The sequence below is a fragment of the Melospiza georgiana genome, chromosome 1 (assembly GCF_028018845.1).
Source record: "Melospiza georgiana isolate bMelGeo1 chromosome 1, bMelGeo1.pri, whole genome shotgun sequence".
Lineage (NCBI taxonomy): Eukaryota > Metazoa > Chordata > Aves > Passeriformes > Passerellidae > Melospiza > Melospiza georgiana.
Window position 1 is genome coordinate 33,828,472 of NC_080430.1, and position 26,102 is coordinate 33,854,573.

The 26,102-nt window shown below is 40.6% G+C and overlaps 2 protein-coding genes across 9 annotated transcripts; one reads left to right on the forward strand and one right to left on the reverse strand.

Moving 5' to 3' along the window:
- On the reverse strand, window positions 1–13,479 carry HNRNPA2B1 (heterogeneous nuclear ribonucleoprotein A2/B1). Of its 4 annotated transcripts, XR_009114393.1 has the most exons (12): window positions 13,275–13,479; window positions 8,204–8,314; window positions 7,154–7,300; window positions 5,851–6,061; window positions 5,461–5,562; window positions 5,282–5,371; window positions 4,730–4,792; window positions 4,140–4,259; window positions 3,742–3,864; window positions 2,625–2,707; window positions 1,171–1,301; window positions 1–349 (listed from the first exon to the last, which is right to left on the reverse strand). XR_009114393.1 is itself a non-coding variant. In XM_058023072.1 (11 exons), exons 1-10 carry the CDS (start codon window positions 13,302–13,304, stop codon window positions 2,646–2,648), a joined length of 1,059 nt encoding a protein of 352 aa, XP_057879055.1. In that variant the 5' UTR covers window positions 13,305–13,478; the 3' UTR covers window positions 1,988–2,473; window positions 2,625–2,645. The 4 variants fall into 4 exon arrangements, 3 of the variants coding, with proteins under 3 accessions (XP_057879055.1, XP_057879066.1, XP_057879076.1); XM_058023072.1 differs by lacking the exons at window positions 1–349; window positions 1,171–1,301 and adding an exon at window positions 1,988–2,473 and having other exon boundaries at window positions 13,275–13,478; XM_058023083.1 differs by lacking the exons at window positions 1–349; window positions 1,171–1,301 and adding an exon at window positions 1,988–2,473 and having other exon boundaries at window positions 5,291–5,371; window positions 13,275–13,477.
- Window positions 12,702–24,407, forward strand: CBX3 (chromobox 3). Of its 5 annotated transcripts, XM_058023112.1 has the most exons (7): window positions 13,557–13,677; window positions 15,204–15,254; window positions 17,019–17,168; window positions 18,962–19,104; window positions 20,601–20,766; window positions 22,119–22,213; window positions 23,764–24,407. In XM_058023112.1, the coding sequence occupies exons 3-7, from the start codon at window positions 17,127–17,129 to the stop codon at window positions 23,888–23,890; spliced, it is 573 nt and encodes a 190-aa protein (XP_057879095.1). In that variant the 5' UTR covers window positions 13,557–13,677; window positions 15,204–15,254; window positions 17,019–17,126; the 3' UTR covers window positions 23,891–24,407. The 5 variants fall into 5 exon arrangements, with proteins under 5 accessions (XP_057879121.1, XP_057879095.1, XP_057879104.1 ...); XM_058023121.1 differs by lacking the exon at window positions 17,019–17,168; XM_058023103.1 differs by lacking the exon at window positions 15,204–15,254.
- Window positions 24,408–26,102: the final 1,695 nt, after the last annotated feature.

The following is a 26,102-nucleotide window of genomic DNA, read 5'->3' on the forward strand; positions in this document are numbered from 1 at the left end:
TTTGGTATAAAAATACTTTTATTTTAAAGCTATGAAAGTTATAAATATATGTAGTTAAACTTTCTACTCACAGAATGTTTGCTATTTTAACATTAGTGATGATTTGTTTCTCCTAACGAATCTGAATTTTATTCGAAAGGTTTACAAGACATTATTACTATAATTTAAAAAACCCATCATTACAGGGATCTGTACTAATTGTGATATTTTATCAGTATTCATTTAACCTCTAGATTTTTAATGAAGGCAGCAAAAACAACTATTTTCTGATGATACAGAATTTCTTATTTCTTGAAGCGTTTCTGTGGTTGACCACTTCTTCATTAGTTACCTGCAGCATGGCACCTTCCTGCCAAAGAAAAAAAAAGTGTATCTGAAGATGTTTATCACATATGTCTAAACCAAATTACCAATAGGGGAACTTCAGCCATTTTTAAAAAAAAAAGTATAAGCAGTTCACTGGTGTGTCTAACACAAAAGGAACAGGACTTTTGTTAGCTGAGTCCACGTTCTTCAATGGGTAGCCTTTTAGAGGCAATGAACTTTGAAATTAGGCATTTTTGGTTGCCTTTTATTTTGACAGGTTTTGTTGATTTTAAAACCAAATCTAGTAGAGTATGCCACCCTTACTCAGAGTAACTCATTCAATACTTGATAAATTTCCATCAATTTGAGGTGCACACACTCAATGCAGTGAGAGTAAGGCTGACTAAATTTGGCACTAAGGTTTGTTAGCTGCAAGAACTATAAAAAATGGTGGAAACCTCAACATTCTAGCCAAATTCCAATTTACACAAATACACTGTACACTTATGAAATACCACCTGCAGTTTCATTTGAAGGTTTCACTTGCCCTCCTAAAGAACTGCTTATGCAGTTGTTAAAAGAATGGACGACACATTCCTTCACAGAGGCAGATGTATTCTGTGGTGAAATTTTTCCTTACACGTAAACACTCTACAGTTACTTGGGAACCTTCAGGATGAAATGTGTTATATAGAATAGATTACAGCAGACAAGACACGGAACAACATAGTTCATTTTCAACAGCACAGAACTACCTTCATTGCATTACCTTGCAACCACCATAATGCATAGACTCCCAAGAAAAAAGAAAATGTTGCAGGATGCAAAAATAAAGTTGTATGATTTAATTAACTTGTGACCTACCATTTTAACTACCAACACCAGGGATGGAACCCTTGCAAAGCTTTACTAATGGACACTTGCAGGTCTCATTTGTTCAACTGTAGCAGTGTACAGTGGCAGCAGTCTATGCTTGTCCAGGGTTCATATCATAGCTAGATTCCAGTAGGAAAAAAATATGTTAAGTAGCTGAAATTAACAATTATTTTTGTAAAAAAATTTAATAATACAAGAAAACAGGATTCACAAATTTCTTTTCAATTTGTAATAGTTAACTCAATTCATTGCTATATGTTAAGCTACATAATGATAATCACTATACTGAAAGAATACTGTCATACATTATTAATTTCTTGGGTTTGAAACATTAAGAAAGGAAAAGTAAACAAGATCTTACCTAAAGAAGTTTAACTGAAGCTTAGAACTATTTTGCTCTACACCCTCAGCCTTCGTTGCCATCCTTATAAACAATCTACCGTAGTTAAAGCTTTGCAGAGATACAGCACAGCTTTTTAAGACTGGCTGAACTTTTAGTGACGTTTTCAAGAGTTCTCTTGTACTAGACCTGCGTCCCTGGAAGAGTACCTTGCTGGGGTTTTTTCCTTTCCTTGCCATTGAAGAAGCAGCATCTAAAAAATCTAAAAAGGTGTTTCTCCTTGCAGAGATACCCCTTAAGTTACCTAGATAGTTTAAACCTGGTAATTTACAGACAACATACTTTTTCTCACCAGCATTAAATTTTACACGTACAACAATAGCTTTGTATTATTTGTGGGACCTTATACTACCCACTCCTTGCCTTATTTTACAGTATCAAAAAAAAATCTAAAATTACACAATATTTCCTTTAGAATTATTTTATTAAAATCATAAATGTACAACAGCTTCTTAACTCTACACACGCACTTAAATTTTTAAAAGGAAAACGTTATGTCTTATTACACCATGATCCTGGCTAAAAGCTTTTCAAAACTTTGAGAAAAATCTTAAAAAAGGTTTCACATGTCACCTGAAACTTACAAATTTAACATTATCAAAGGAATGCTTCTACACTTACAAAGACCACTAGAAAGAAACAACAATTAAAAAGCTAAGAAACTGTCTCAAAGGCATTTTTACAATCCTTCCTCCACAGTAAGGTAATGTTATTAAATAATCCAAATCCATTCACAAAATGGCTCTCTGCATCTGCTCTGGTGTCTTCTGCCATATCACTGCATATTTATGCATGACTGAGATAAGTGTTTCCTTAACATTGTTATTTCGATAACCTGAAGCTGTTCTGTTACCTCTGGGCTCTCATCCTCTCCTATTTATACAGTGAAGCCTGTTTCAACAGAAGTAAAGAGTAAAAAAATAGGTTATGAAATTATTCATCTAACCATTTTTTAAAGGAAAGATAATATCCTAAAAAGCTTTTAACTCCTGCAGCTACTCTCAAGAATCACTGCAATATTAACACTTAAAAACATACTTACCCATGGCATGCTTGAAGAAACTCAGTAACGGCTCCTCCCTCCATATCCACCACTGCCTCCACTGCCCCCGGGACCATAGTTTCCTGCAGATGCAGAACAAGAAACAGAATGGTCCCATCAGTACATTTTTAAATCTAGGAAAGTTTTTCACAGAAGCAATCAATCAAAGCTTGACTAAATGAAGAGTAACATCTGCTTTAATTCCAGTGACAGCATTTGCAACACAGACTTCTAACATTTCACTGTTTTCCTCTAAGGAACCTCCAAAGATTGCCACAGGAAGCAACTACATGCTGTAATCTTAGAAGATTCAACAGTGCCACATGTAATCTGATGCACTGTGCTGTCTTGAGACTGTGAGGGCTGAATTTGCTTGCAGGCTAAACCTTATAAGAAAGGGCTTCATGTTTCAGTTTCCATTTCACAAGTCTGATACTCCATATTAAGTAACTTATAGACAACAAAAAGTAGGATGCCTCAGAAAAAAAGACACAAGGAGAATAAAAAGAAATCACAGCAAATATGCTGGAAATTAAGTAACTAGACTCTCCACAAATAGTGTGAGCTGACAGCAAAGAACATGAAATAGAATCTTTAAAATTGAAATTGCACAACACTGTGGAAAAAGTATGTTTTATCTGTTTCAAAATAAAAATAAGTTTCCCTGAGACAAGCTTTACAATCTCAAGACACTGAAGCAAACTTGCAGAAAGAACACAGGCACTGCAATACATCTACTGCGGATGTTATCCAATTCCTACATACCCACCTTGGAATCACATAGAATAACCTGGGTTGGATGGGACCTTTTAAGGTCATCTTGTTCCAAACCCTCTGCCATGGGCAGGGTTATCTGTCACAAGACCAGGATGCTCAAAGCCCCATCTAACCCTGCCTTGAACACTGCCAACAATGGGGCTCTCACACCACCTCTGAGCAACCTGTTCCAGCACCTCATCACCCTCACTGTAAGCTTTTTCCTAATACCTAATCTCAGTCTACCATTTTTCAGTTCAAAACAGTTACCCCATGTCTTCTATTTCCCCCAAGTTTCTATTTCCCCCAAGTCCTAGAAGTCCACCCACTCCAACTACAAGGAAATATACAGGACATATACCTCCACCATATGGTCCCCCCATGTTCCTGCTGCCACCAAAATTTCCACTCTTCATCGGACCATAATTTGAAGGTTGTTGGTTGTAGTTGCCAAAATCATTATAGTTTCCACTTCCATAATTGCCTGTATTGTCAACACAAAAGTGGAGAAATACCGTCATGAGCTAAAATGGATGCAACACTTAAAGACACCCCATTATAAAAATTCTAAATAAAGTACAAAATCACATATGTATTCCAGCAGTGCATGCACCAAACAACATTTCTGTTCTATTTCATACTACTTGAAAAACAACAACTGCCTTACACAACATTTCTGAACACCCATTCCCCCCAACCTCAAATGACTTGCAGTAATTTGTAACTGAAATGCTTGAACAATTTAAGCTTAAATGTTACCTCCTCCATAGTTGTCATAACCACCTCCATAGCCCCCACCCTGGTTGCCATAACCAGGTCCTCCTCCACCATAGCCTCCTCTTCCTCCTCCATAACCAGGACTGCCACCAAAGTTGCCACCTGTGTGAACATAATCCTTTTATATAAGCTTTTCAATATAAAATGCACTCAAATTATACACAAAGAATATTTTTTTTGTTTAGAAGAACAGAGAGAACAAAACAGATAGTTTTGTAAAGAAATTTCTATGGACAGTACTTTTTAAAGCACATACTAACACCGACCCTAACTGAACTATGACCAAACCCCAACAGTCAGACTGCCTAAAGACCTCAACCAAAAGGTTTAATTAATCTTCATTTTCCAGGAAATTTAAGACCCCCTCTTATCCTAAAGATAATAATGCTTGTCCAAAAAATAACCATACAATCCGCCATATGGAAATTTGACGTAAGCCAACAGCCATGTACATTTCTTAAAGCCAACAAAATGGCTCAGGTAATTCAGATAAATTTTACACGTATCAATATAAATATGGAAGTGTTTCTTAATGAGAGAAAAACACATCACCACCACAACAGCAAACTAACCTCCAGGTCCTCCGCCATATCCGTTATATCCATCACCAAATCCACGGCCACTTCCATATCCATCTATTGGGAGAAAAAACCCCAAAGGATTTCAATTTACCTGTAGTAAACTAGTCAAATTCTCAAACTCTTATGAACTAAATCTCAGAAATAATCAATTAGGAACATGTACAATTAACTTCAGAAAAATAAACCTAAACATCCAATCATTGCTTATTTTTTCTTTTCTTGGGTTTGTATGGTACCCATTTTTAAAATGTCAGGCAAGTGCTGCATAGAACCAGAGAAATCCTTTTTTAGCAAATACTTACATTTAGATTACTTCTGGTTTTCAATAAAAGCTAAAAAATAAAAACCAAATCCAACCAAAAAACCACAGCCAAAGCAAAACAGAAAAACCAAAACACAAGGTCACTTGCAAGTTACTTTTCCCAAAAATTCTCTCACCTGCTACAGGTGCATTTAAGTCAAACGTTACCACAGCATACAAAGTTCTCCAGAACCAGAAAAAAAGTACTAATAAGGTAAAAAATGTAAATGCTACAAACATGCCTGTCTTACCGGCTCCCCCTCTGAAATTGCTGCCAGGTCCTGGACCAAAGTTGCCACCACCTCCACGAGCATCACCAAAACCGAAGTTTCCTGTATCAGTTTAACATTTATAAGTAGTGAGATTGTGGAAAGTGAACACAAAAATCAACCACAAACTACTAACCATTACTTGTACATACCTCCTCTCCCACTCCTAGAATTTTGAACCTCCTGCATTTCCTGTCTAGAGAGAGCTTTCCTTACTTCTGCATTATGTCCATTGATGGTGTGGTATTTCTGCACTGTAACCGTATCAAATAACAGGCTATCAGCATTTAACTGGCAATAAGTCAGAGTATCAGACTTCTAACACAAACACATTCTGAATCATATAAGAGAACACAAAATACCATACGATTTTTTAACAAACATGACAACGCTTATTTGAAATACATGTTCCCACACAATCCAGCAACCTATGATGTAGCAAATAATACAGGCACATAACTAAATCCCATTATCTGTAAGCTTAGCTTTACGCTGAGGCTGTAAGAATTAATACTATCCAAAGAAGGAGTGAAATTACTTACATACAATTTTATCCACAGGATCATGGTCATCAAATGTAACAAATCCAAACCCTCTCTTTTTACCAGACTGTCTGTCAGTAATGATTTCAATAGTGTCGATTTTCCCATACTCCTCAAAGTAGTCACGAAGGTGGTGCTCTTCAGTGTCCTCTTTAATACCACCAACAAATAATTTTTTCACAGTAACATGAGCACCAGGTTTTCCAGATTCCTGTTAAAAGAATTTTCTAAATTAGCACCAAAAAAACAATTTCACAAAGAACTATTTTACCTGGATTTCAGGAACAGAATTCAGATAAACTATGATTTTTAAGGTACAGCCCTTTTGTGAGGCATGACCTTGCAGGCTCATTTAGAGGGCCTTCTAAGAGGAAAGTCTCTCAGCATTACTTGGAGGTTTTTCCTCCCTCTTTTATGTCAAAGCTTTAAAAGCACCGAAAAATGACACAGATTATCTGTCTGAAAGAACTGCAAGTATTTAATAACTTAAGTTAGGGCAGACTTCTGTAATTGTTAAAACAAAGATGCATCAGTTTCTTCTGCCCAATACCCTGACAGCAATGAACCCACACTGCACTTGTATCAAGGCCCTTCAACCTCAGCAAATTCACAACTATGCATTTCAATCCCATTAAACAGCAAACACACATGCTGTTGTAATTACCTTTTTCCAAATGCTAACCAACCCTGCATTCTGCAGGGAATGGAAAGAAAATTGGGATAGCTAACGGGGGTACCAGTGATTACAATTTCCATTTCCCCATACCTTTGGGACAGCTCATTCAAATCCAGTTCATCAGTCCAACCTTAATCTGGTAAACCCTCCCAGAGCTTCTGTGTGGTGAACAGAACTTGCCTTATAATCCACCCTTGCTCCTCAAGCACTTCTGTGCCACAGTAACCTGGCTCTGGTTTTATGTACCTTCTAGAAATACCCCAGAAAGATCTTGGAATAATCAGAAAGACTGATTAATTTGAGGCTTGTAAGAGGAACTATTCCAGAAAAGTTACTTTGGAATTTGCATAATTACAAATATTCAACAGAACATGTTTGCTACAACATGTTTCAGACCCCAGACGTGTCCCTTGCAGACATGATTCCATAACCAGAATAACATAATTCACTGTAATAGTAGACATATATATAAGAGACTAATAGTGTGGGAAATAATGCCCCAGCTATCGGCTTTGAACCAGGTAATTTAAACCCAGACAATTTCAAACAAGAACAAAGCCTAACTGTCTGACCAAAACAGGCATTTTTCAAAGCACGAGAAGCACCTGCTTTCAAAGCCATACTTACCTCTCTAGCCACAGCTCTCTTAGGCTCAACCACCCTTCCATCAATCGTGTGAGGTCTTGCAGCCATAGCTGCATCAACTTCAGCCATGGAAGAGAATGTTACAAAGCCAAACCCCCTTGATCTCTTGCTTGCAGGATCCCTCATTACCTAGAATCAATAAAGACATTTAAACTATTTCTATCTGTCTCATGTTAAGCTTTTTGGTAACAGTATTAAGAGTGTGTAAGCTTAATTTACTTTTTCCTTGGTTTGATTTCAAAACACAAAGCAGCGCACTCTGTTGATTTAGTATGAGTGACACTGCTTGGGATCAAAGAAATTCAAACCACTGCTGTCCTCCAAGACTCAGTTAACTCAGAAATGCAGCTAGATCAGTGAGGTGCATTTATATTTCTGTTTATTTTTGGAAAAAAAAACAAAAACAAAACCATTCACATAGTTTCTTTTAAGCTTCATGAAGACCACCGACTTTAAACCTGTTATTACTTACTACTCCCAAGACACTTCAGCAGAGAACTTCTACCAGTCACCATCCCTGTCAGTATTTAGAAGACACACAAATGCAGGTGCTTACAGACATGGTTTAGGGATGAACTAGTCAGTGCATGGTTAAATAGTAAGTGGTTTCTTCCAACCTTAACAACTCTATGAAAACATCACAGAGAAAGACATCCTTTTCCAGCTTTACTGAGGCTGCTTACCAAGACACCATTTTTTGCCAAATGTTACCAACCACACAGATGTAATAGTGCTCCCTGGAAGCACTTTCTAATGCACTTCAGACAACTTTCAGATACCAAAGCCAAACTGTTGCAATCAGTAGTTAATATGGGAGAATTTTACAGAAAACAGATTGTCAATGTTCCCTAACTTAATCAAGCTTGCAAGAGTAAAATTTACGCGTGTCTACAATGGACTGAACTGTGTGTAAAGCAACCAACTGTACCATTAAAAGCTAATATTCCATCTTCTCTAAGCAATCCAGAAAACAAACACTTAAAATTCCTACACATTCCATGCCACTGCTATGCATTGGTATGCTGAACTTACCACACAGTCTGTAAGCTTTCCCCATTGCTCATAGTAACTCCTCAAGCTTTCTTCTGTGGTTTCAAAGCTTAAGCCGCCAATGAACAGTTTGCGGAACTGCTCCTTTTCCCTCTGCCACAAGAAAAAAAGATTACATTAATATAGTTTGAAACACCTCTTCTGCATTAGCAAATCAAACACTAACCAAAATTTTTGTAGGTTTTAAATACTTTCAGTAAGACTTATTTTCAAAATGAGACCTGGCTCTTCTAAAAGTTCTACCCCTATTAAAGGATTTAAGTAATTTATGCAATTCCACAGGTCCGCTTTTACAATACAAATTTTTTTAGTTCTTATTCCTGTGTCTCCCTCTAAATATCAAGAACAAGGAACCACATTTGAAGACTTTCAGAATACTCCTCTGTAAGACCCATACGAGATGCTTTTTAAAGAAAATGAGAACTTTGGGATTTGTTTTTATTACAGAAAATAGGAATTAATTTATACTGTCTGATTCCATCCTGGGTAACATTCAATTATAAAAACCATTCTGGTTAACATTGTTCTACATTAATACTACCGTACTATTTATCCAAGGCATTGTGAGTGAAAATCAATTAAATACATATAAGTATGTTCTGTAACAGGCTAACAATTCCTATTTTCTCCATAATTACTAAAACAAATGAAACTCAAGCAATCTGTAAAATTTATCTGGAATCCCACACCACTGGAATTACCAATAAACCTATACACCCTCAACAGGAGCACCATTAAAATAATTCATTTCAAAGTAGAAATGTGAATAATACATATTCATATCCACGAATGCTTTCAGTAAGACTTTATTTTCTTGCAGAGAAACTATCACTGCACTTGTTAAGCAGAAATCTTTTATGTAATGACGAGAGCATCATTAAAAAAACCCAACAAAAATCAGGACCAGTAATAAGCTATTGAATTCACTTTTCTTGTATATACTGGTAAACTAAAGCAGAAAGGAGAACCTTCTGACTTCTACCAGTTCAGAGCACTTTTACAGTAACTTTTCATACAAATCAGGCCTTTTAATTGCCAGGCTCTATATACAAAAGTATCACTAGCTCATAAGTGTGAAAATTTCATGCCAAACTTAAAAAATGCACTAAGAAGTAGCTCCCTTCCCTACAATGTTGTTTTGAAAAGAACTGTTCTTCTAGGGACAAGAGAACTCAAACCAAATCAATTCAGCTTTTTACTGTTAACTAACTTTAAAAATCAAGAAAATCTGCTTGAGTGTTTGGTTGTGTGTTTTCTTTAGTGTGGTGGTTCTTATAAACTCAAATATAGCAGCAGGAAGTGCAATTGACAAACACGATTAACTGTGCAATGGGGACTAAGCTAAATTGAAATAGGAAACTAGAAAAACACTGAGCCTAAGAAAATAAGGAAAATACTGCAGTGCACATATGCTTTCAGAAGTATTAAGCCAAGCTGCACACAGACCAACATATTTTCTGAAGTTGTCCAAGGCAGGCCTGGATCAAGATGCATGTAACAGAACGCAATTAGTGTGGGCAGTGACAACCCAGGGTTTTTTCTTCAAAATACACCTCTGTATTACCAGCCTCATGTACTGCAGTCTGACAGGGAAGTCAACTTTCTCCCCTCCTCCTTCCAAATACATCCTCTATTTAAGATTGATGAGTTCAAATTTCTCTTGAAAACTATTTGGAATCTGCTGTTGGATCTAGTTTCTTTTTCTTCTAGGAATAAAAAAAAAAAAGCTAGTACTGTCTCCTCCTTACACAAAGGACAGGCAAAATAAGACACGTGTTCAAAAGTAGCAGACACGTGTTTTTATTAATTTTGAGTAGGAGGTAGAAAAAAAATTTAAGCAACAATACTGCAAAAATAAAAATCCTCCCTTCAGTTTTGCTGCCTGAGAATTAGGGACCACTTGCTTACAGTTTCATAGATCTACAAGAAACCTTTTTCCTGTATAATCAATTACCATACATTTAATAAAGAACATTATCATAAAAATATGAGAATTCAGGAAGTGTAGTAGGCAGATAGGATATTTTTTTCAGTGTTATGTTTACTCCTGAAAACTCCTGAAAACCTGTAAATGGAACTCAAGGAAAGAATGGAACAATTATAAAAATATACTACATCTAACTACCAGACACTGAACAGAGTAGTTAATGCATTTTACAGATGTATTTAGGGTCACGATCTACCTAGAACATCTAGGCACCACATGTCAGAAAACAGCAATAACGAAATTCATCACCAGTTCTTAATGAAAACCATTGTGCCAAAACAGCACACTCAGGCTGCTACTAACATGCAGACAATCTCTAGATGCAGAGAAACTATTTGTCTTAAATAAGCCAGTTTGGAGAAGCTCTGGATGGCAATAACACTAACCTCCTACCAAAGTCCAGAGTTCTGCCCATCTAAAGTTTGTGCAAAAAGTATAAAACGTACAACAATAACTATCATCATACCAGTACCTCTTAGAATCCTGAGGAAAATACTCTTTTGGTAAAGACATAGACACCACATAGTTAGGAAAGGCCACAATATAAAAGCTGGAGGTAACACCTCTTTCGAGATTTCCACAGTACATCCCGTGGTAGGAATCAAACGCCAGAGCAAATTTTTACCTCTGTAGGATCTTCATCCGTGTGTATTTTAAACTTTCCTTCACAGGCTTAAAGCAACTTGAAAGCACGAAAAAATGCGTAACCTTTGCTGAAATATTAATCACCAGGGCAAGGAAAGGTGTTTCATATAGCGGTAACGTGCGCACACACAATCCACGCTGAGTGCGGAATTAAGAATTCGGGTAACAAAAACGTTTAAGGGAAACAAGCGAGGGGGATCCCTGAACTCCGGGGCTCGGCAATCCCTCAGCGCTGCTCGCCCGCCGCCTGTGGCAGCCGGGACGCAGCGGCCGCGCCGGCTCCGCCATGTGGCGGCAGCGGGAACACCGCGGCCCCGAGCCGGGCGGGGAAAATGGCGCCCGGGAGCAGCCGCCGCCTCCAGGGAAAGCGCTGCAAATTGCTTCTAGCGTGCACCTACACACGCGGTTCTAAGATCTCTCCGGCGCTCCTTCTCGTCCCCGTGAATACCTGACGACTACAGCTGGCCCCCGCCTTGCCCGCTCTGCCCCCGCCTTGCCCGCTCTACCGGAGGGATCCCCACTGCCCCTCGCACCTCGAGTCTCGGCCAGGCCGCCATTTTACCCCTCCCCCTCGCCACCGCCATTACCCGCAGCGCCGCCTCGGCCGCTCCGCGCCTTGCGAGGCCAAGACGGCCCCCAACCCGCGGAGCTCCAACTCCCCCTCCTCCTGCGACACCTCAGCAGCAGCGCAGCTAATAGCCATGGCCACGGGCTCAAGAACGCGCTGTCCGCCATGCACGGTTACCGCAGCTTCCGCCGCCTCGCCCGGCTACGCGCCAGCCCCAGTCGCCGCTTCCAGAACCTTCCTCTGCGCAAAGACATCCAGCATCCACCCCGCGTTGCGACCCGACAGCAGCGCCCGGACTTGTGCGGACCACTCAAGCTTGCTTGTAATGCTCAGCCCCGAAAAAATTGACTGTCTGCACAAGCAAACGCGTCTCCCTCCTTAAAAGCAAGCTCTAAATCCTCCCATTCCACGTACCATATTCTTCATGGTTTATGAATTCCTGCTCGAGAGTACCGTACAACCGGTCGGTAATGGCTGCCCGAGCTGTTACGTAATTTGAAATTCAGCTCCGCGTAGTGTTAGCGCCCTCCTACTCCAGCTCGGGCTCGCTTCCGAGGTTTAATTTATTAAAAAAAGAAAAAAGAAAAAAAAAAAAGAAAAAAAAAGAAAAAAAAAAGGCAGGCTCTGGAGCTTAAATATCTCCAAAGGGGCTGCAGTTCTGAATAACGCCCCTACGTGTTTTTATCGTGTAATGGAAAGTCATGGACTCCGTTAGTAATGGCCGCCTCCGAAATGAGCCGAAGGAGCTGTCGTCGTCGAGCTTATCCGCTTCGACAGCCGCCGGAAAAAGCCGAACCAGGAATGGAAGCCCATTCGACTCGCTTCGGTAATTTCCGGAATCTGCCGCAGCAGGCAAAAATGGCGCTCGGCGCCAGCTCGGCAATTTCCGGACAGAAAGACGCAGCAAGTCATCGACTACTTCAGCCAGCTCGGCAGTTTCCGACAACCGACAGGCTCGCGAGACATGCCCGAGCACAGCCGAAGCGGCCTCGAACGCTGCTGGCACAGTGTCACTTGTTTTTGTTTGGTTTTTTTCCCGGAAATTGAGAAAAGGCCCCGAAGGCTCAAACCTCGGCGTTAATATTAGTCGGGGGCGGCCGCACATCGCCCCTCGAAACCTCTCCCTGGCCCCCTTCCCCCTCCGCCCAGGCAGGAGGAAGTGAGAGCTACACAGATTTTGGCACAAGTGCGACACATCGAGGGGCCCCGGCGGAGGGAGGGAGGCGGACTTCACCGCAGCCCGCTCCGCTCTTTCCCCCGCACCGTCGGCATCGGGCGTGCCACCCGCTCCGCCGCTCTGTTCTCCTCCCCTTCTTCATCCCCTCCCTTTTTCCCTCTCCGGCGGCCCTACACGCACCGCGACAAAGGGTGAGTGCTGCCGCCCCGCGCGCCAAAGAAATGGCGCTGGAGCAGCTCCTTTCTTCCCGCCCCCTCTGCTCCCCCTCCCTTTCAGCTTCACCGCGGATCCACCCGCGGATCTCCCGCCCGTAGCGAAGCATCTCCAGCCGACTCCCCGAATCTCTTTTCTCACTTATGAATGAGTTCTCGGGCCTCAGAGGCCCGCTGCTTTCCGAGCCCGCTTCCCTCCCCCCTCCCCTTGCTCACGCCCAGGCCTCCCCGCCGCAACGCGGGAAATGGCCGCGCTCCAAGGGGGACCCCTCCAAATAAGCTTCAAACCCACCCCAGCGCTCCTCGCCCGCCCTCTGCAGGCCCGAGGCCCGCCCGGCCGCACCGATCGAGGGCCTCGCTCCGCCGCAGCGGGCAGCATCGGCCCGGCGCGCATTCGCAGCGGCGGCCATGATGGCGGCCGTGGCCCCGGGGTCCGCCAACCCTGTCCGCTCCCCCAGGCTTACCCAGTCGCTTTCCCGGTCGCCGCGAGGCATCTTCCTTCTTTTGGACGCCTGGCGCGGTCCTGCGCTCGCCCCGCGTTGGAGAGACGTCTTGGCCCCCCTCCTGTGCCGGCGGCGACGACGGTCGGAGGTTGTAGCGGCTCGCGCGTAGGCGGTGGCGGCGTCGTGCGCTCTGCCCCGTCACAGCCGCCGGCGCGCAGTGCTCGCCCAGCCCAGCCCCGCCAGCCACCGCCGCGCCGCTCCCCGCCCTCCGCCTCCCGCCCTCCGCCTCTCTCCCTCCCTGCCCCCACCCCCCGCCTCAGCCCCCCGCGGATGTCGCTGTTGCTGCTGCCGCCGCCGCCGCTCAGTGCGCGCAGGGCGGGAGCCAGGAGGAGACAGGAGACCCAAGCGGCTGGGCACCATTGAAGTCTGTATCCTTCTCTCTCTCTCTCTCCCTCTTTTCTCTCGCTGCAGCCGCCTCCTTTCACCCCACTCACCCTCGAGTCCCTTTCCCTGACTCCCCTTTCCTCTGCGGCTCGCTGCGGGCCGCCGCGGGGAGATGCGGAGCGCAACCCGCCCGCCTCCCCCCACCGCCGCTTCTTCCCCACCCCCGCTTCCTTGGCGGTGGGGGGTGGCGGGCGGAGCGGAGCTGTCGGGGAATCGGGGCTTCGGCACCCGCTCGGGGAGGGAGGGAGGCCGGCCCCCGGACCCGCGGGCACTGTCGCCCCGGGGAAGGAGAGCAGCGCCGGGGGCGGGGGCAGCGGCACCCGCGCGGCAGACAAAGCCGGCCCGCCGGCCGTCCCTGCGTGTGCCCGGCCCGGGGGAAACGTGAAGGGGCGGGGGGAAGACGGCGTGGAAGGGGCCCTGTCAGCGGCGGCGGAAGCGGCCCGGGGCCTGCGTCCCCGTTACCTCGCCCGGGGCGGCCCCGCCGGCCTCGTGTGCGCCCGCCGCAGGCCCGAGGCGCAGCCGCCCCCAGCAGGCCTCCGCAGGGCTGCCTCTGATACGTGGTGGGGAGGCTGTTGTTGGGTTTTGGGGATTTTTTTTTTTTTTTTTTGCCCCTTTCTGCTACCTCTCCGGGAGACACAAGGCAAGACCTTCGGCACTGGCGCCCTAGCCCCGGCCCTTCTCCCACCTCGCCTACCCCACCAACCATGGGACTGCCAAAATCCACCTCCCGTATCAGGGGAGGATTGGGCGGGATCGCTGAGTCCGGGAGGCTTTCTGGCCTTAAAGGACTTCTCTGCTTTACCCAGGCATATGGGGAATTCTAGCGTTTCTATAGCTCGCTGCGGGGCGGTGACAATACATGCCTATGGAGCTGGTCGGTATGAGAAATGACATGGAAAAGGGGATGGATTGTGTTCAACGTAATTTGCATAGGTTAAATATGTAATATGTGCATCTTAGCTGAGTTAATATTGTTCTAGGACCTTAACTCTTGCCAACTTGAGAATCAGAAGGCAACGTTATAGTTGCATTAAGATAAATATTTGCTGTTTATAAGAATTTGTTACCATGTAAGAATAATGGGTGATTCATTGCACCACAAATATATATCTGTTCCCCATCAGATATTTGCATTTAATATATCTTAGGTGTATCTTCAATTGCTAGAATCTGAACTCTTGTTCTATTTGGTTTAAGGAAATAAGCATCCCTGATGGTCCTCCCCCTTTCCCCTAGAAACATGTCTATGCTTTTGAAGGCCTTGGGAAAAATCTTTTTTCAACCCTATATACCACCTTGTCAGTATCATTTACCCTGGCTAGCCTAATGGTGCATTCTGGGTTATGCCAGACAAAGTAGTAACCTACTTTTTGTTCTGGATTTAATCCATGTAAGAAATGTTGTATGCAGTGAATACATGGGGGTTGGAACAAGGACCATGCTTGTCTTGGGATGCCTTTCTTTGAGTAATGCAAACTTCCTTTTAATTGTCATGCATTTTTCTAGTAAAAGCTCTGCAAGTCTGCAATAAAAATGGCCTCCAATAAAACTACATTGGTAAGTTCATGCACACCTAAAGTATATAAGGATTTAATCAACATATTTTTCTTCAAACTTATAACTTGGCATCTCCATTTAAAAGATACATCCACATCTCCCCTCCCCAGCATTATTCTGACCAAAATTTCAGATCCAGAAAGTAAGGCTACTAGAAAGGACATTGGTTTTAATAAATCTGCCATTTCTAAAGAGAAACTAGTTGGGAAAAAAGTGTGAAAGGACTCTGCACTGTTTCATCTATTCTACAATAGAAAATACGGAGGATTTTTTTAGCCTCCTTTCAGCATACCATGTAATTCATCATACATGTAAAAAATAAAGTCCAAATCATGTACTCATTTAATTTCTCCCAGTGTATTTGGAGAAGACTATTTGCCTGACAAAAGGCAGTCTTTACAGATGAAAAGTAACATTATTGAGAAATGATGTGGCATAATTAATATGCCTTTTGAAATGCTTTTTAACAAATAACAGTTTCTTTGAATTTCATAGGAGCAGAGATTATCAGATGTCAACCCCTCCTGGACCATTTTAATGATGCATTCATGGATCTCAAGTCCTCTAAAGCTTTGCTTGACATTAAAATATGGACTCCTAAGGGCAGTTGGTTACTGGCTACAGTTCTACTAATAATGATACATAGTTTCACAAAAGACAGACCTGTAGAAGTATAATGTGAGATGTATCTGAGGTTGAGATGGGGAAGTAAGCAAAAAATATATGTGCACAATTCAAAACTTCAATAGCAGAACAGCTGGTTTATAATGCACTCAAAAGGCCTGTTCTTAAATTTACAGAAATTATTACTCAGCTCAAAATATATCCAAAACTTGTATTAACTCCTGGCTTAGAAGTGCAATGGAGTGCTTCCTCTGTGTTGTACTAGTTTAAAATATTTCACCAAGGTGAATGTCTAAACTTTGTTAGTAATTGATTGTCCACTTATCCAGAATTTGAAGAAGAGGTTAGCCAGCCTGGGGAGGGGGTGCTTTGGAGAGAGGAAAAAAATCTTACAAATGCAGTATTTTTAATCTTTTGATGTCGAGAATTTTGCTGCACAGGTCAGGAAAATCAGTTATGGTTCCCATGGGAACCATAACTAATTCTGCTTCGTTATATATTTGCATGCAAAACCTAAATGTGTTAAGGGATAGGGCAGCTCTAGAGCTGTAATTCCGATTTTCTTATATCTTGTATGTTAAAATTCTACACCACAGTGTCACATCAGTGTTTTAAGTTTGCCCCTCCAAGAAAGAGTGATTATCCATAGCTCTGCATCTGTCATATGTAGTGTCATATGACTTCTGTATGCAGAAACAGCCATACATTAGCCTTCAGTGGTCAAATGTCCAATTTACAGCTTACAACATGCAACCCTAGAGAACTTCAGGGGTCAAGTGGGCATTTAGTATGTTTTCAGTTCAGTCAGGTGTCACAATTCACTTGTGGGCTGAGATTTGCATTTGCATGGGCTTGTATAATCCCAGAATGTACAGGTTTTTAACATGTTCAGTATTTCTGCAGGCTCTGCAATCAAGTGTTATTTTAATAGGCTCAAGAGTTTGAAGAGCAGTGCTGATGCACAAGACCTAATAAATCTCTAATATTTAAAACAGAAGCAGCATACTCTTTATTTTGCTATTTCTTACTGCACTTCAAGAAAAAAATGCAGACCCCCATGACATTCATTTTCCTCTGTGGAAGATACTTGAGATACTTAAGTTTTAGAAAGTAAAAAACCAAATTGTTGCTTTGATACAGAAATCCAAAACATTGATCTTTAAGTGACAAGAATTAGTGAAGCCGAAAAGAGTACCAGAAAACAGTCTTCCATTGAATCAAAGAATTTTAGTCCAACGGAGAATACAGATGGAGATGTTCCCCACTTGTAGCCTGCTTGCCTCATCACCAGTAATTATAATGTTATTACTATGGTATAGTGAGTCTGTCTTTTTCTGTGTTGTCGTTTTCCCCTCTGCTACTTCTATTATTTGTTAATTTCCCTCATATCTACCCCTTTCTATTTCACACTTCCATTTTTTGAAAGAAGCTGCCCTCATAGAAGCCTTGGACATCTTCATGTTGTATTTCCCTTCAATATCAGTCTTGCATTCTTTTTCCTGTGGAGGCAAAAAAAGCCAATATGCTTAAGTTAACACTTTTCAGACATGAATGCTGTGGTCAAAATACACCTGGGATATGCAGGCACCTAAAATCTAATTGGAAATACATGCTCTGTTCTCTCTTCTATGCTCTCAAATCAAAATGATGGCCATGTGAGATATATACAGAAACTTGCTGTTTAAATGAGAAACGAGAAACTTTTTCTCCTCTTTGTTGTTTAAACCTTCAATTTATGGGTTGCTAACCATAAAGAGTGAAGTATTTTGGGGAGGGAGAGAAAAATTATTAAAAACAAGGGGTACAAAGACAGGGCTTTGGCAAGAGAATCATCTTCCAGTCTTCACTAAAAGAATACAGTTTTTGTTCTAACATACATTTTTTTTTACCTTTCACCACATCAATACAAAATTCTACTAAGTCTAAAAGTTAAAAATTTCAAAATTTCAGTGTTGTCAAACTAACCCACATTAGAGAGGACTAGAGAATGGCTATCAAGCAAATAGAGGTGCTTTGTGGTATTTGCTTGTCTGTATTTTGTTGTAGAGGAAGTGCTTTAGTGAGGAATTAGTTCTGTCCACTTTGATTTAGGGTGCTGCTTAACTCTTAGGAGCTTAATACTTAGTTTATGGCTGCCACCTGACAGTTTCTTTATGAGATGCAGTCCAAAATGGCAAGCAAACTGCTTTTGGTCTGCTAGTCCTCCAGAACTGTGATACAGCATGATAGGCTTGTTCCAACTTATTAAAGATTACAAACAAGGAAATTCTGAAACGTGTCCTTCTACTGCTATTTAATTGTGCCTTATTAAACTGGGAATGCCTTGAGGATGATGTGGATGTAATAGTTGTTTTAAGAACTTAAAGAATATTACCTGAACTATCAAATGTAAACTTTAAAACACTTTAAAAAGTTTTCTAAGTTAGCAAAATTCCATTTATGTGTTAAGTGCTGTACTTAAGTGTAGCAGTTTTAAATTTATGCACCTTTGTGACATCTGTTTGTAAGTTACATGGGTGCATGGCTAAGAATGAGAAGGGACTGCAGTAATGGAATGCTCCTAGCATGGGTCCTCTTCAATAGTTGCGGGTTATTTATCGAGTATTTTGCTTATTGTAGCAATACATCATAAACTTTGCTGCCATCAGTTTCTCCTTGGTTTTTTTTTTGAAAAGGTAGAAGCCACCTTTTTTCAGTACCATCCCTTTTTTATGCATTTTCAGTTTCCTTATTACTTCTCTTTACTTCTGCCTTGCCCTCTGCCTTTTCACAGGCATAGAGTTAACTTTTAGAAGCTTCCTGATGTTTTGAGCATGTAGCACTGAGAATTAAATTTTTAAGGGGAGTATAGTCACTAAGTATGTGAACAAAAAAATTTCACCTTTTTAAAAACTGGTGTTGGGTATCTCATTAAGCAACTGATAAAAACCCAAAAGATTACCATGTCTTGCTCAGGTTACCTGACCACATGCACTAACATGAAAGGAGTCTGAGCTTCTGGCTTTAATGTTAATAAGCCAGTGAAATAACTGTGTAAAGCAAAAGAAAAAAAAAGAATAATGTTATTCTGAATTTCTTTTTAGCACAAAATGGGAAAGAAACAGAATGGCAAAGGTAAAAAAGTTGAAGAGGCAGAGCCTGAAGAATTTGTTGTGGAGAAAGTCCTGGACAGACGTGTTGTAAATGGAAAGGTGGAATACTACTTGAAGTGGAAAGGATTTACAGAGTAAGACATTCCTTCTTTTTTTTTTTCTGATAGAATGATAAACACCATTGATTTGAAACTGTGCCAAGAGATTGGACAATGAGCATCCACTTTAAAGAAGCTTGAGGGAAGGACATCCTTAAATGCATAATCAAGTGGGACAGTCGAGTATGAAGATAAAATAGAAGATAATGTAGTTCATTGTTCAGGCTATATAAAATATTTGAGGACTTCTATGAAGTTCTTAGTGATTGTTCTTTTACCATTCTGATAGAGCTTGTGTCCATAGCTATCAAGGTAAGATAGACTGACAGTTATCATATATGTAGCAGAATGAATGGTGCTTCTGAGTAACAAATCACGCAGGAATGTAAACTGCAGGCAGCTTTGAAGCCGATAGTTTGCTTATTATTCATTTTCCTGAACTGTTCTCAAGTTAACTGAATATGCCTGTGGAATGGTTGCCTTCATTAGGCATACATCAAAGGAATTTTTGAGTGTCTTTCCCAGGACTTACATATGTATATTAAAACTTTGCAGTAGACTTAAGAAGTTAATTGTTTAAGAAGGAATGTAGTTGTGCCTCCTTCCAGTGGCACTCTGTGGCAGCTTGCTTTACCAGCTGAAAAAAGAATTTGTGCATAAATGGTTATGTATGCTATGATATTATTGTTGCATACCTCCCAAAGTGAGTGCATTGCAACAGTGTGCAGTGTGGCAACCTGGAATGTGTGTAGTGATGTGTGCATAAATGTGAAGCACAATGTGTTTAGTATTTGAGGGTCTGATTTGAACTTGTAATAATATGTTATTGTAATGGAAAATAATTTGTAGGTATCCTGCTGGTGCAGTAGTGCTGTGCCAGTATTTGCATGTGAGATACAGAGCGGTTGTGAGGAATGTTCTTAAAATTTTAGTTAGCAAAATGCATTCTCACTGAAACATAGGCAGTGCCCAGCTCTGCCCACCTTTGTTCGCTCCTGCAGTCAACTGAAGGAAGCAGATAGTTCCAGGTACAGTTGTGTTCAATGCTCAGAGACAACTTTAGTGTGTTCCTCATGTCTGAAAGCTTATATGTATGGATTTATACTTAGGCTATTTGTAATGACTGCTGTGTACACTCTGTAAGTCTTAGTACTCTTATCATACTGTTAGTTTTCATGGACAGTCTTTAGAGGAGCCAGGGAAGTGAGTCAGTTTCAATGGACAGTTCAGTTTTGGTAGGGTGTGCATTGCTTGTTTCAGCTCTCATACCCCACTGAGAGCACAGGTGTTAATAGAGCTGCTTTTTGTGTTACCTTCAGATTAAGAATGTTGTTTTTCCATACTAATGAAGCATCCTTTCAGTCATCAACATGAAGGCTACTAAAGGTGGCAAGATAAACGTCTTTAGGTTTAACAGACCTTCCTTATATAATTAGACAAAAATTAAGTTGCTTATTTTAAGGGGGGGCCATGGGGCTAGTTTTACATTTTTCTTTTTTACTTAGTTCTACATAAATGTGTGTATGTTTCAGTGCTGACAACACATGGGAACCTGAAGAGAACTTAGATTGTCCAGAGCTAATTGAAGCTTTTCTGAACTCTCAGAAAGCTGGTAAAGAAAAAACAGATGGTGCCAAAAGAAAATCTTTGTCAGATAGTGAATCTGATGATAGTAAATCAAAGAAAAAGCGTGATTCTGTAAGTATATGTTCATGTGTTAAGTTTTGGTTTCCTCTATCTCTCTCCTACCTCTCCATCCCCCAAAAATCATATTGTGACTTTGAGAATGAGACTGAACACTGATTTAAAACTGTAAAAATTTCATAGCATCTGGGTCTGTGGTTTGAAAAGGGTATACATTCATTGTGGGTGATGAGACTGTCCAAATGGTTAGTAAAGGATGATTGACTGACATGATGATTAAAAGTTCTTACATTGTCCCACTTACTGAATAATTGAAAGTAACATTGGTTAAGAGTTATTAATTAATGGTATTAAGCGATAGGTTTCTATTAGAACAAAAGATCCATTAATGGAACAAAGATGAAGTTCTGGTTTGCTACCATATTTAGTATATGATTTTGAATGGGTGAGTGGCAAGATGGCAAAATGTGAAAACCAATCAGTTGCTTAGACTAGGAGCAGACATAATGGTGGAGAAGGAGTAGAAGGGGTGAGTGAAAAAAGCCTACCTTTCCTGAGAGGTCTGGATTTATCCTTCAGTTAAAATGAGTAGGCAAACTGACACATTTAATGCTGATAAGTACAGAATAATGCACACGTTGTAATGTGTTCAACAGTTCGCATTTCCTTTTGTAAACTTTTGGACTAGTGGTTTGCAACCTGACACTGCCAATCATTTTCATGTACTGGAGACAGCAGGCAGTTGGACATGTGGTTACTGTCAAAAAGGTTGGAAGGCATCAGGAAGAATAGTTCATGAATTATACAAAGAATATTTTGCTTTCTGTATAAAGTCAGTTGTTCGGCTTCATCTAGTACAATAGTGGCCACTGTCTCTAAAAGGATATTGTGAACCTATAAAGGAGCTAATACAGGAAATAGTTGTGATATTTTTTTGTCACCAGTGTGGTGTCAGTGAGCCAAGAAGAGTTGAGGTGTTCCCCAAGGGTGCAGTTTCATTGTTGGTTTAGGCAACCCATGCCTGTTGTTTTGCTGAAAAGGATATGTTTTTTCCACTTCCAGGCATGCATTTTTACTTTGCTGTTTTTGTTATTTTTACTGACCATGCTTGTTTGTTTATCTGCTGAAATTATTTTAGACCATTTGTTTCATCTATTATATTTTCAGAAATAAATGCTGGAAACATGGATATAAAATCCTTTATTATTATCCTACCTCTAAATTACTTGGCCTGAAGATTTGTCATGAAAAAATACTATGTAATTATAGATTTGATGGGGTTTAAAGGCTGTATTTTTTTGTTCTGATACACAAACACACATGTGCATGTATGTACAAAAATTCCTGTATCTAGTACCAAAATAGAATTTTGTCTTAAACTAGATAACCATCTTCTAACTTACTAGGTTGATAAACCAAGAGGGTTTGCAAGGGGTCTTGATCCTGAGCGGATAATTGGGGCTACGGATAGCAGCGGAGAGCTTATGTTCCTCATGAAATGGTAAGTCTTACATCCACAGTTCTTGTCCATAAAGGGAGGGCAGGCAGCTGCACTTATCCTAAAGAGACAACTTCCTCTCAGGAGTAAGACACAGAAGCTGGTGGTCTCCTTATTAAACTTGTATTCTTAGAAAAACAGGCTTTCTATATTTAGTTAGGACTTAATCCCTCTTTCTTCAAAACCCAAAATATATTTCATTTCTGTTGGTTCAGTTTTACTTTAAAAGGTAATTTCTCATAAAATAGGAAGAAATTGGCATTTGCATGGAAAAAAATAGATCTTTATAATGCTCTTGCAGAGGGAATGGCAGGCAAAATCCAGCTTTACATGTTCCAATAAGCAGAAGCCAGCTGCTGGATAGCCAGCTGTTTAACCAAGCATAGTGCCAGCTGTTCTGCATGCATCAAAGTGGAATTGGAAGCAACTAGGGGAGAAAGCAGAGGAGATGAGGAAGAAACAATATGTAGAGGCTTGACATTATTGGCTAGTAAGAGGCAAGAGTGATGTGGGGAGTTAGTGTTGTTGGGAGGGTAGGTGGGGACCAACTTCATTAGCAACAGTGTTGGGAGAAGGATTTCTTGCTTTGTGAACAAATGGAGTAAAATTAATGCTTCTTCACAGTTTTGAGAAATCAAGAGATTGAATTCACATTTGCTGAGAGTCAGATTTCTTAAGGTGATGGAATAAGAAGGATGACTTTCCACAGCCTTTGAGAAGGGCAGATTTTCTGAATGAAGTCAAACTGAGTGATCTCCTGAGATGTGATTTGTCTCGGGATTTACCTAGACTGCTGAAAATTAGTGCTGTGGGAGATTGTCTCCCTTCTGCATTCTCAAATTTTCTATAAATTTTATGTGAAACTTAGAAAATTTGAAAAACAAAGATCACAAGTGTTTGAATTTCTGTAGTGATAATTGACTATCAAACACAGAGGACTTTTTTTTTGTTTAGTTTGGTTGCTGTTGTTTAGTTTTTCATAACTGCTCTTAGGTAACAAACATAGATATGAGTTTGTATGCACAAAGCTTTGACTTTTAAAGGCAGCATACACTTCAAAATGAAGTGAAGTCGTGTCAGACTGGCAAACTTGGTTTGTTAGCCCAAGACAGCATCAAGAATAGCAGTATGAAATACAGGAAGTTATTTGCATAAACAGCAAATGTAATATGCATGTAAGTACCAACTCTTAAGATTGGTTGGTTCTATTGATTTTGAAATCTTACTTTGAAGCTTTGATTAACCTTTAAAAGACAAAAGTAACTGAGTTTTATTTCTTTCATTATATACTCCAATATGTAACTTTATGACTGATTCCCTTTGAATAGCATTTTCCTTTCAAACAGAAAACACATGGGAAGGGAAGAACAATGGAGCTATGAAACCTCATCATCACCATTAGCATGGAAAGTCTTGGTAGCTTTAGTGAAAGATGTACTGGAAACTGGTTTCTAGCTGCCATTGTTTTCAGAACTTAGAACTTAGGAAGAGCTGCTAAATGTTTTGAAATACTGATTATTAATTTTCTCAAATCCTGCTCTCTTCTACATCAGGAAAGACTCTGATGAGGCAGATCTGGTGCTGGCCAAAGAAGCTAATGTGAAGTGTCCTCAGATCGTAATCGCTTTTTATGAAGAACGGCTAACTTGGCATTCATGCCCAGAAGATGAAGCACAATAATTGTTTGCATTGCTTTTTTTATATATAAGAATATTAAAACCTGAAATTTGATTTATTAGCAATGTGAGAAGCATACATTCTAACAAGTTTCAAATTTGATATTTTTTTGAAGTAGTATGTTTTGCATCAACAGCAAGTAAATAAAAGCTTTCTGCAACTTGTTTCATTTACCACAAGAGAGCATTTGATACTACTACTTCCTCCATATTAGGTAAAAGTTTTATAAAACATTGATGAACTTCCTTAGTTATTACAGAATCATAATGAATGTCTAAACAAACTCACAGATGTTTTGTAGTCTTCTATACTATTGATGTGCATGTATCTTCTTTACCCAAACCTAGCCCTTTAATCCTGTAAGGTCATTCTTTCTAGTATTTGGGATCACTTGGTCTTAAGAAGACCAGGTGAAAACTAACTTTGTAGTAATTTGAATGTTATCAGACTGTATATTGTTTACTTTATTGTAAATACTGGTGAGCAGTGGTCAATAAAATAGTTTTATATTCTTCCTTTATACTGATAGGCTGTGACTCTTTTGAAGCGGGGTATTTCTCAACTTTTGATATGTTAAACTCAGTTTGTAATATATTTAACTGTAAGTTGTTCTCTCGGGGGTAGGTTGATTATTAATATTACCCCACTGCTACTCTTATCAGAATACTGGACAAATACCAGGCTTTGATTATTAGTTGGAGGTTTTCATGAATACTGCCTGAGACATGGGTTTTTCTGAGTCAGGAAGAGCCTGTAACATTAATGTGCTTTGAGTACTCCTGTAAGTCCCAGATTGCAACCACACAGCTTAGCTACAGCAGTTGGTCACAAGGCCGAGTAGCCTCTGCAGGCACACTAGGAAATATTTGACATATATTGACAGTATTAGCCCTTGTTTTAATTTCAGTTCTTAATAGGAGGCTATAATGTACTCTATGGCTGGTTCAGATGGAATTATTCTACAGGCCATCACCTCAAGAATACTTACATAGCTCAGCTTTTAAAGTGGAATATTTAAATGAAATACTTAAGTCATGTACTTGGAGCAAAAGACTTTCTTTCTATTTCAGACTGAATTTTGAAATTAGTCCTATAATGAGCTGCTTGGATAATACCTTTAGAAGGGCAGAACTAAAGGTGGGGAGCTCAGGAAGAGTGAAGTTGCCATTCATCTTTTCACTTGCTTTTTTCTAAACACCATCTTTGTGTTTTGACTACCATAGTATAGTTTGCCTTAAGCTGTGCTTATATGTCAATGGCCAAGATTATTTCAGAATTATCCTTAATTTAGAGTTTTGACTAAAAAATATAATCCTGTAGTACACTGTCAGTGTCCATAGACTCATAGAATGGTTTTGGGTTGAAAGGGACTGTGAAGATCATCTAGTTCCAACCTGCCTGCCTCCAGGAGGGACACTTTTCACTAGACCAGGTTGCTCAGAGCCCCATCCAACCTGGCCTTGAACACTTCTAGATTGTCAACAACTTCTCTGGGCAACCTGTTCCAGTGCCTCACCATCCTCAGAGTAAAAATTTCTTCCCATAATATCTAACCTAACCCTACTCTGGTTGGGAGCCATTTCCCCTTGTCCTGTCACTACATGCCTTTGTAATTCCTCTCCAGCCTTGTTGTAAGCCTCCTTTAGGTCCTGGAAGGTTCTAGAAAGTCTCACTGGAGCCTTCTCCAGGCTTAACAATCCCAACTATCTCAGCCTGTCTTCACAGGAGAGGTGCTAGAGGTGCTACAGCCCTCTGATCATCTTTGTGGCCCTTCTCAAAGGTGAGACAGCTGGGATTGCCTGCCTATGTTTTTTCAGAAGATTTTTAAAAAGTGGATATTCCTGGAAACCCTCCTATAGTGTGCATAGCCTGATGAGTGAAGGAAGGAATCCAGTCTGTGCTTGATGTTCTTTTGATACCATTTCACAAATCATTACTATAATTATTTGTCCTTTCAATACTTTCAAAAGCCATTTATATTGCAAAACAAAGCCTGCCACCGTAGAACACCTACTTATAGTTAAACAGCAATGACTAAACTTGCTATATGAACTTTTTCCTAAAGATTTTTTATTACTGGTTTTGGGCAGAATTCAGTCTGTTTGTGGCTCTAGGAAAAACCTGATATCCCTGTTAGTGTGGAGCTTCCTTGCACCAGATAATGATAATTTGAGCACTTAACTAAGCTCTCTTGCCTATTCCTTAGACAAATCAC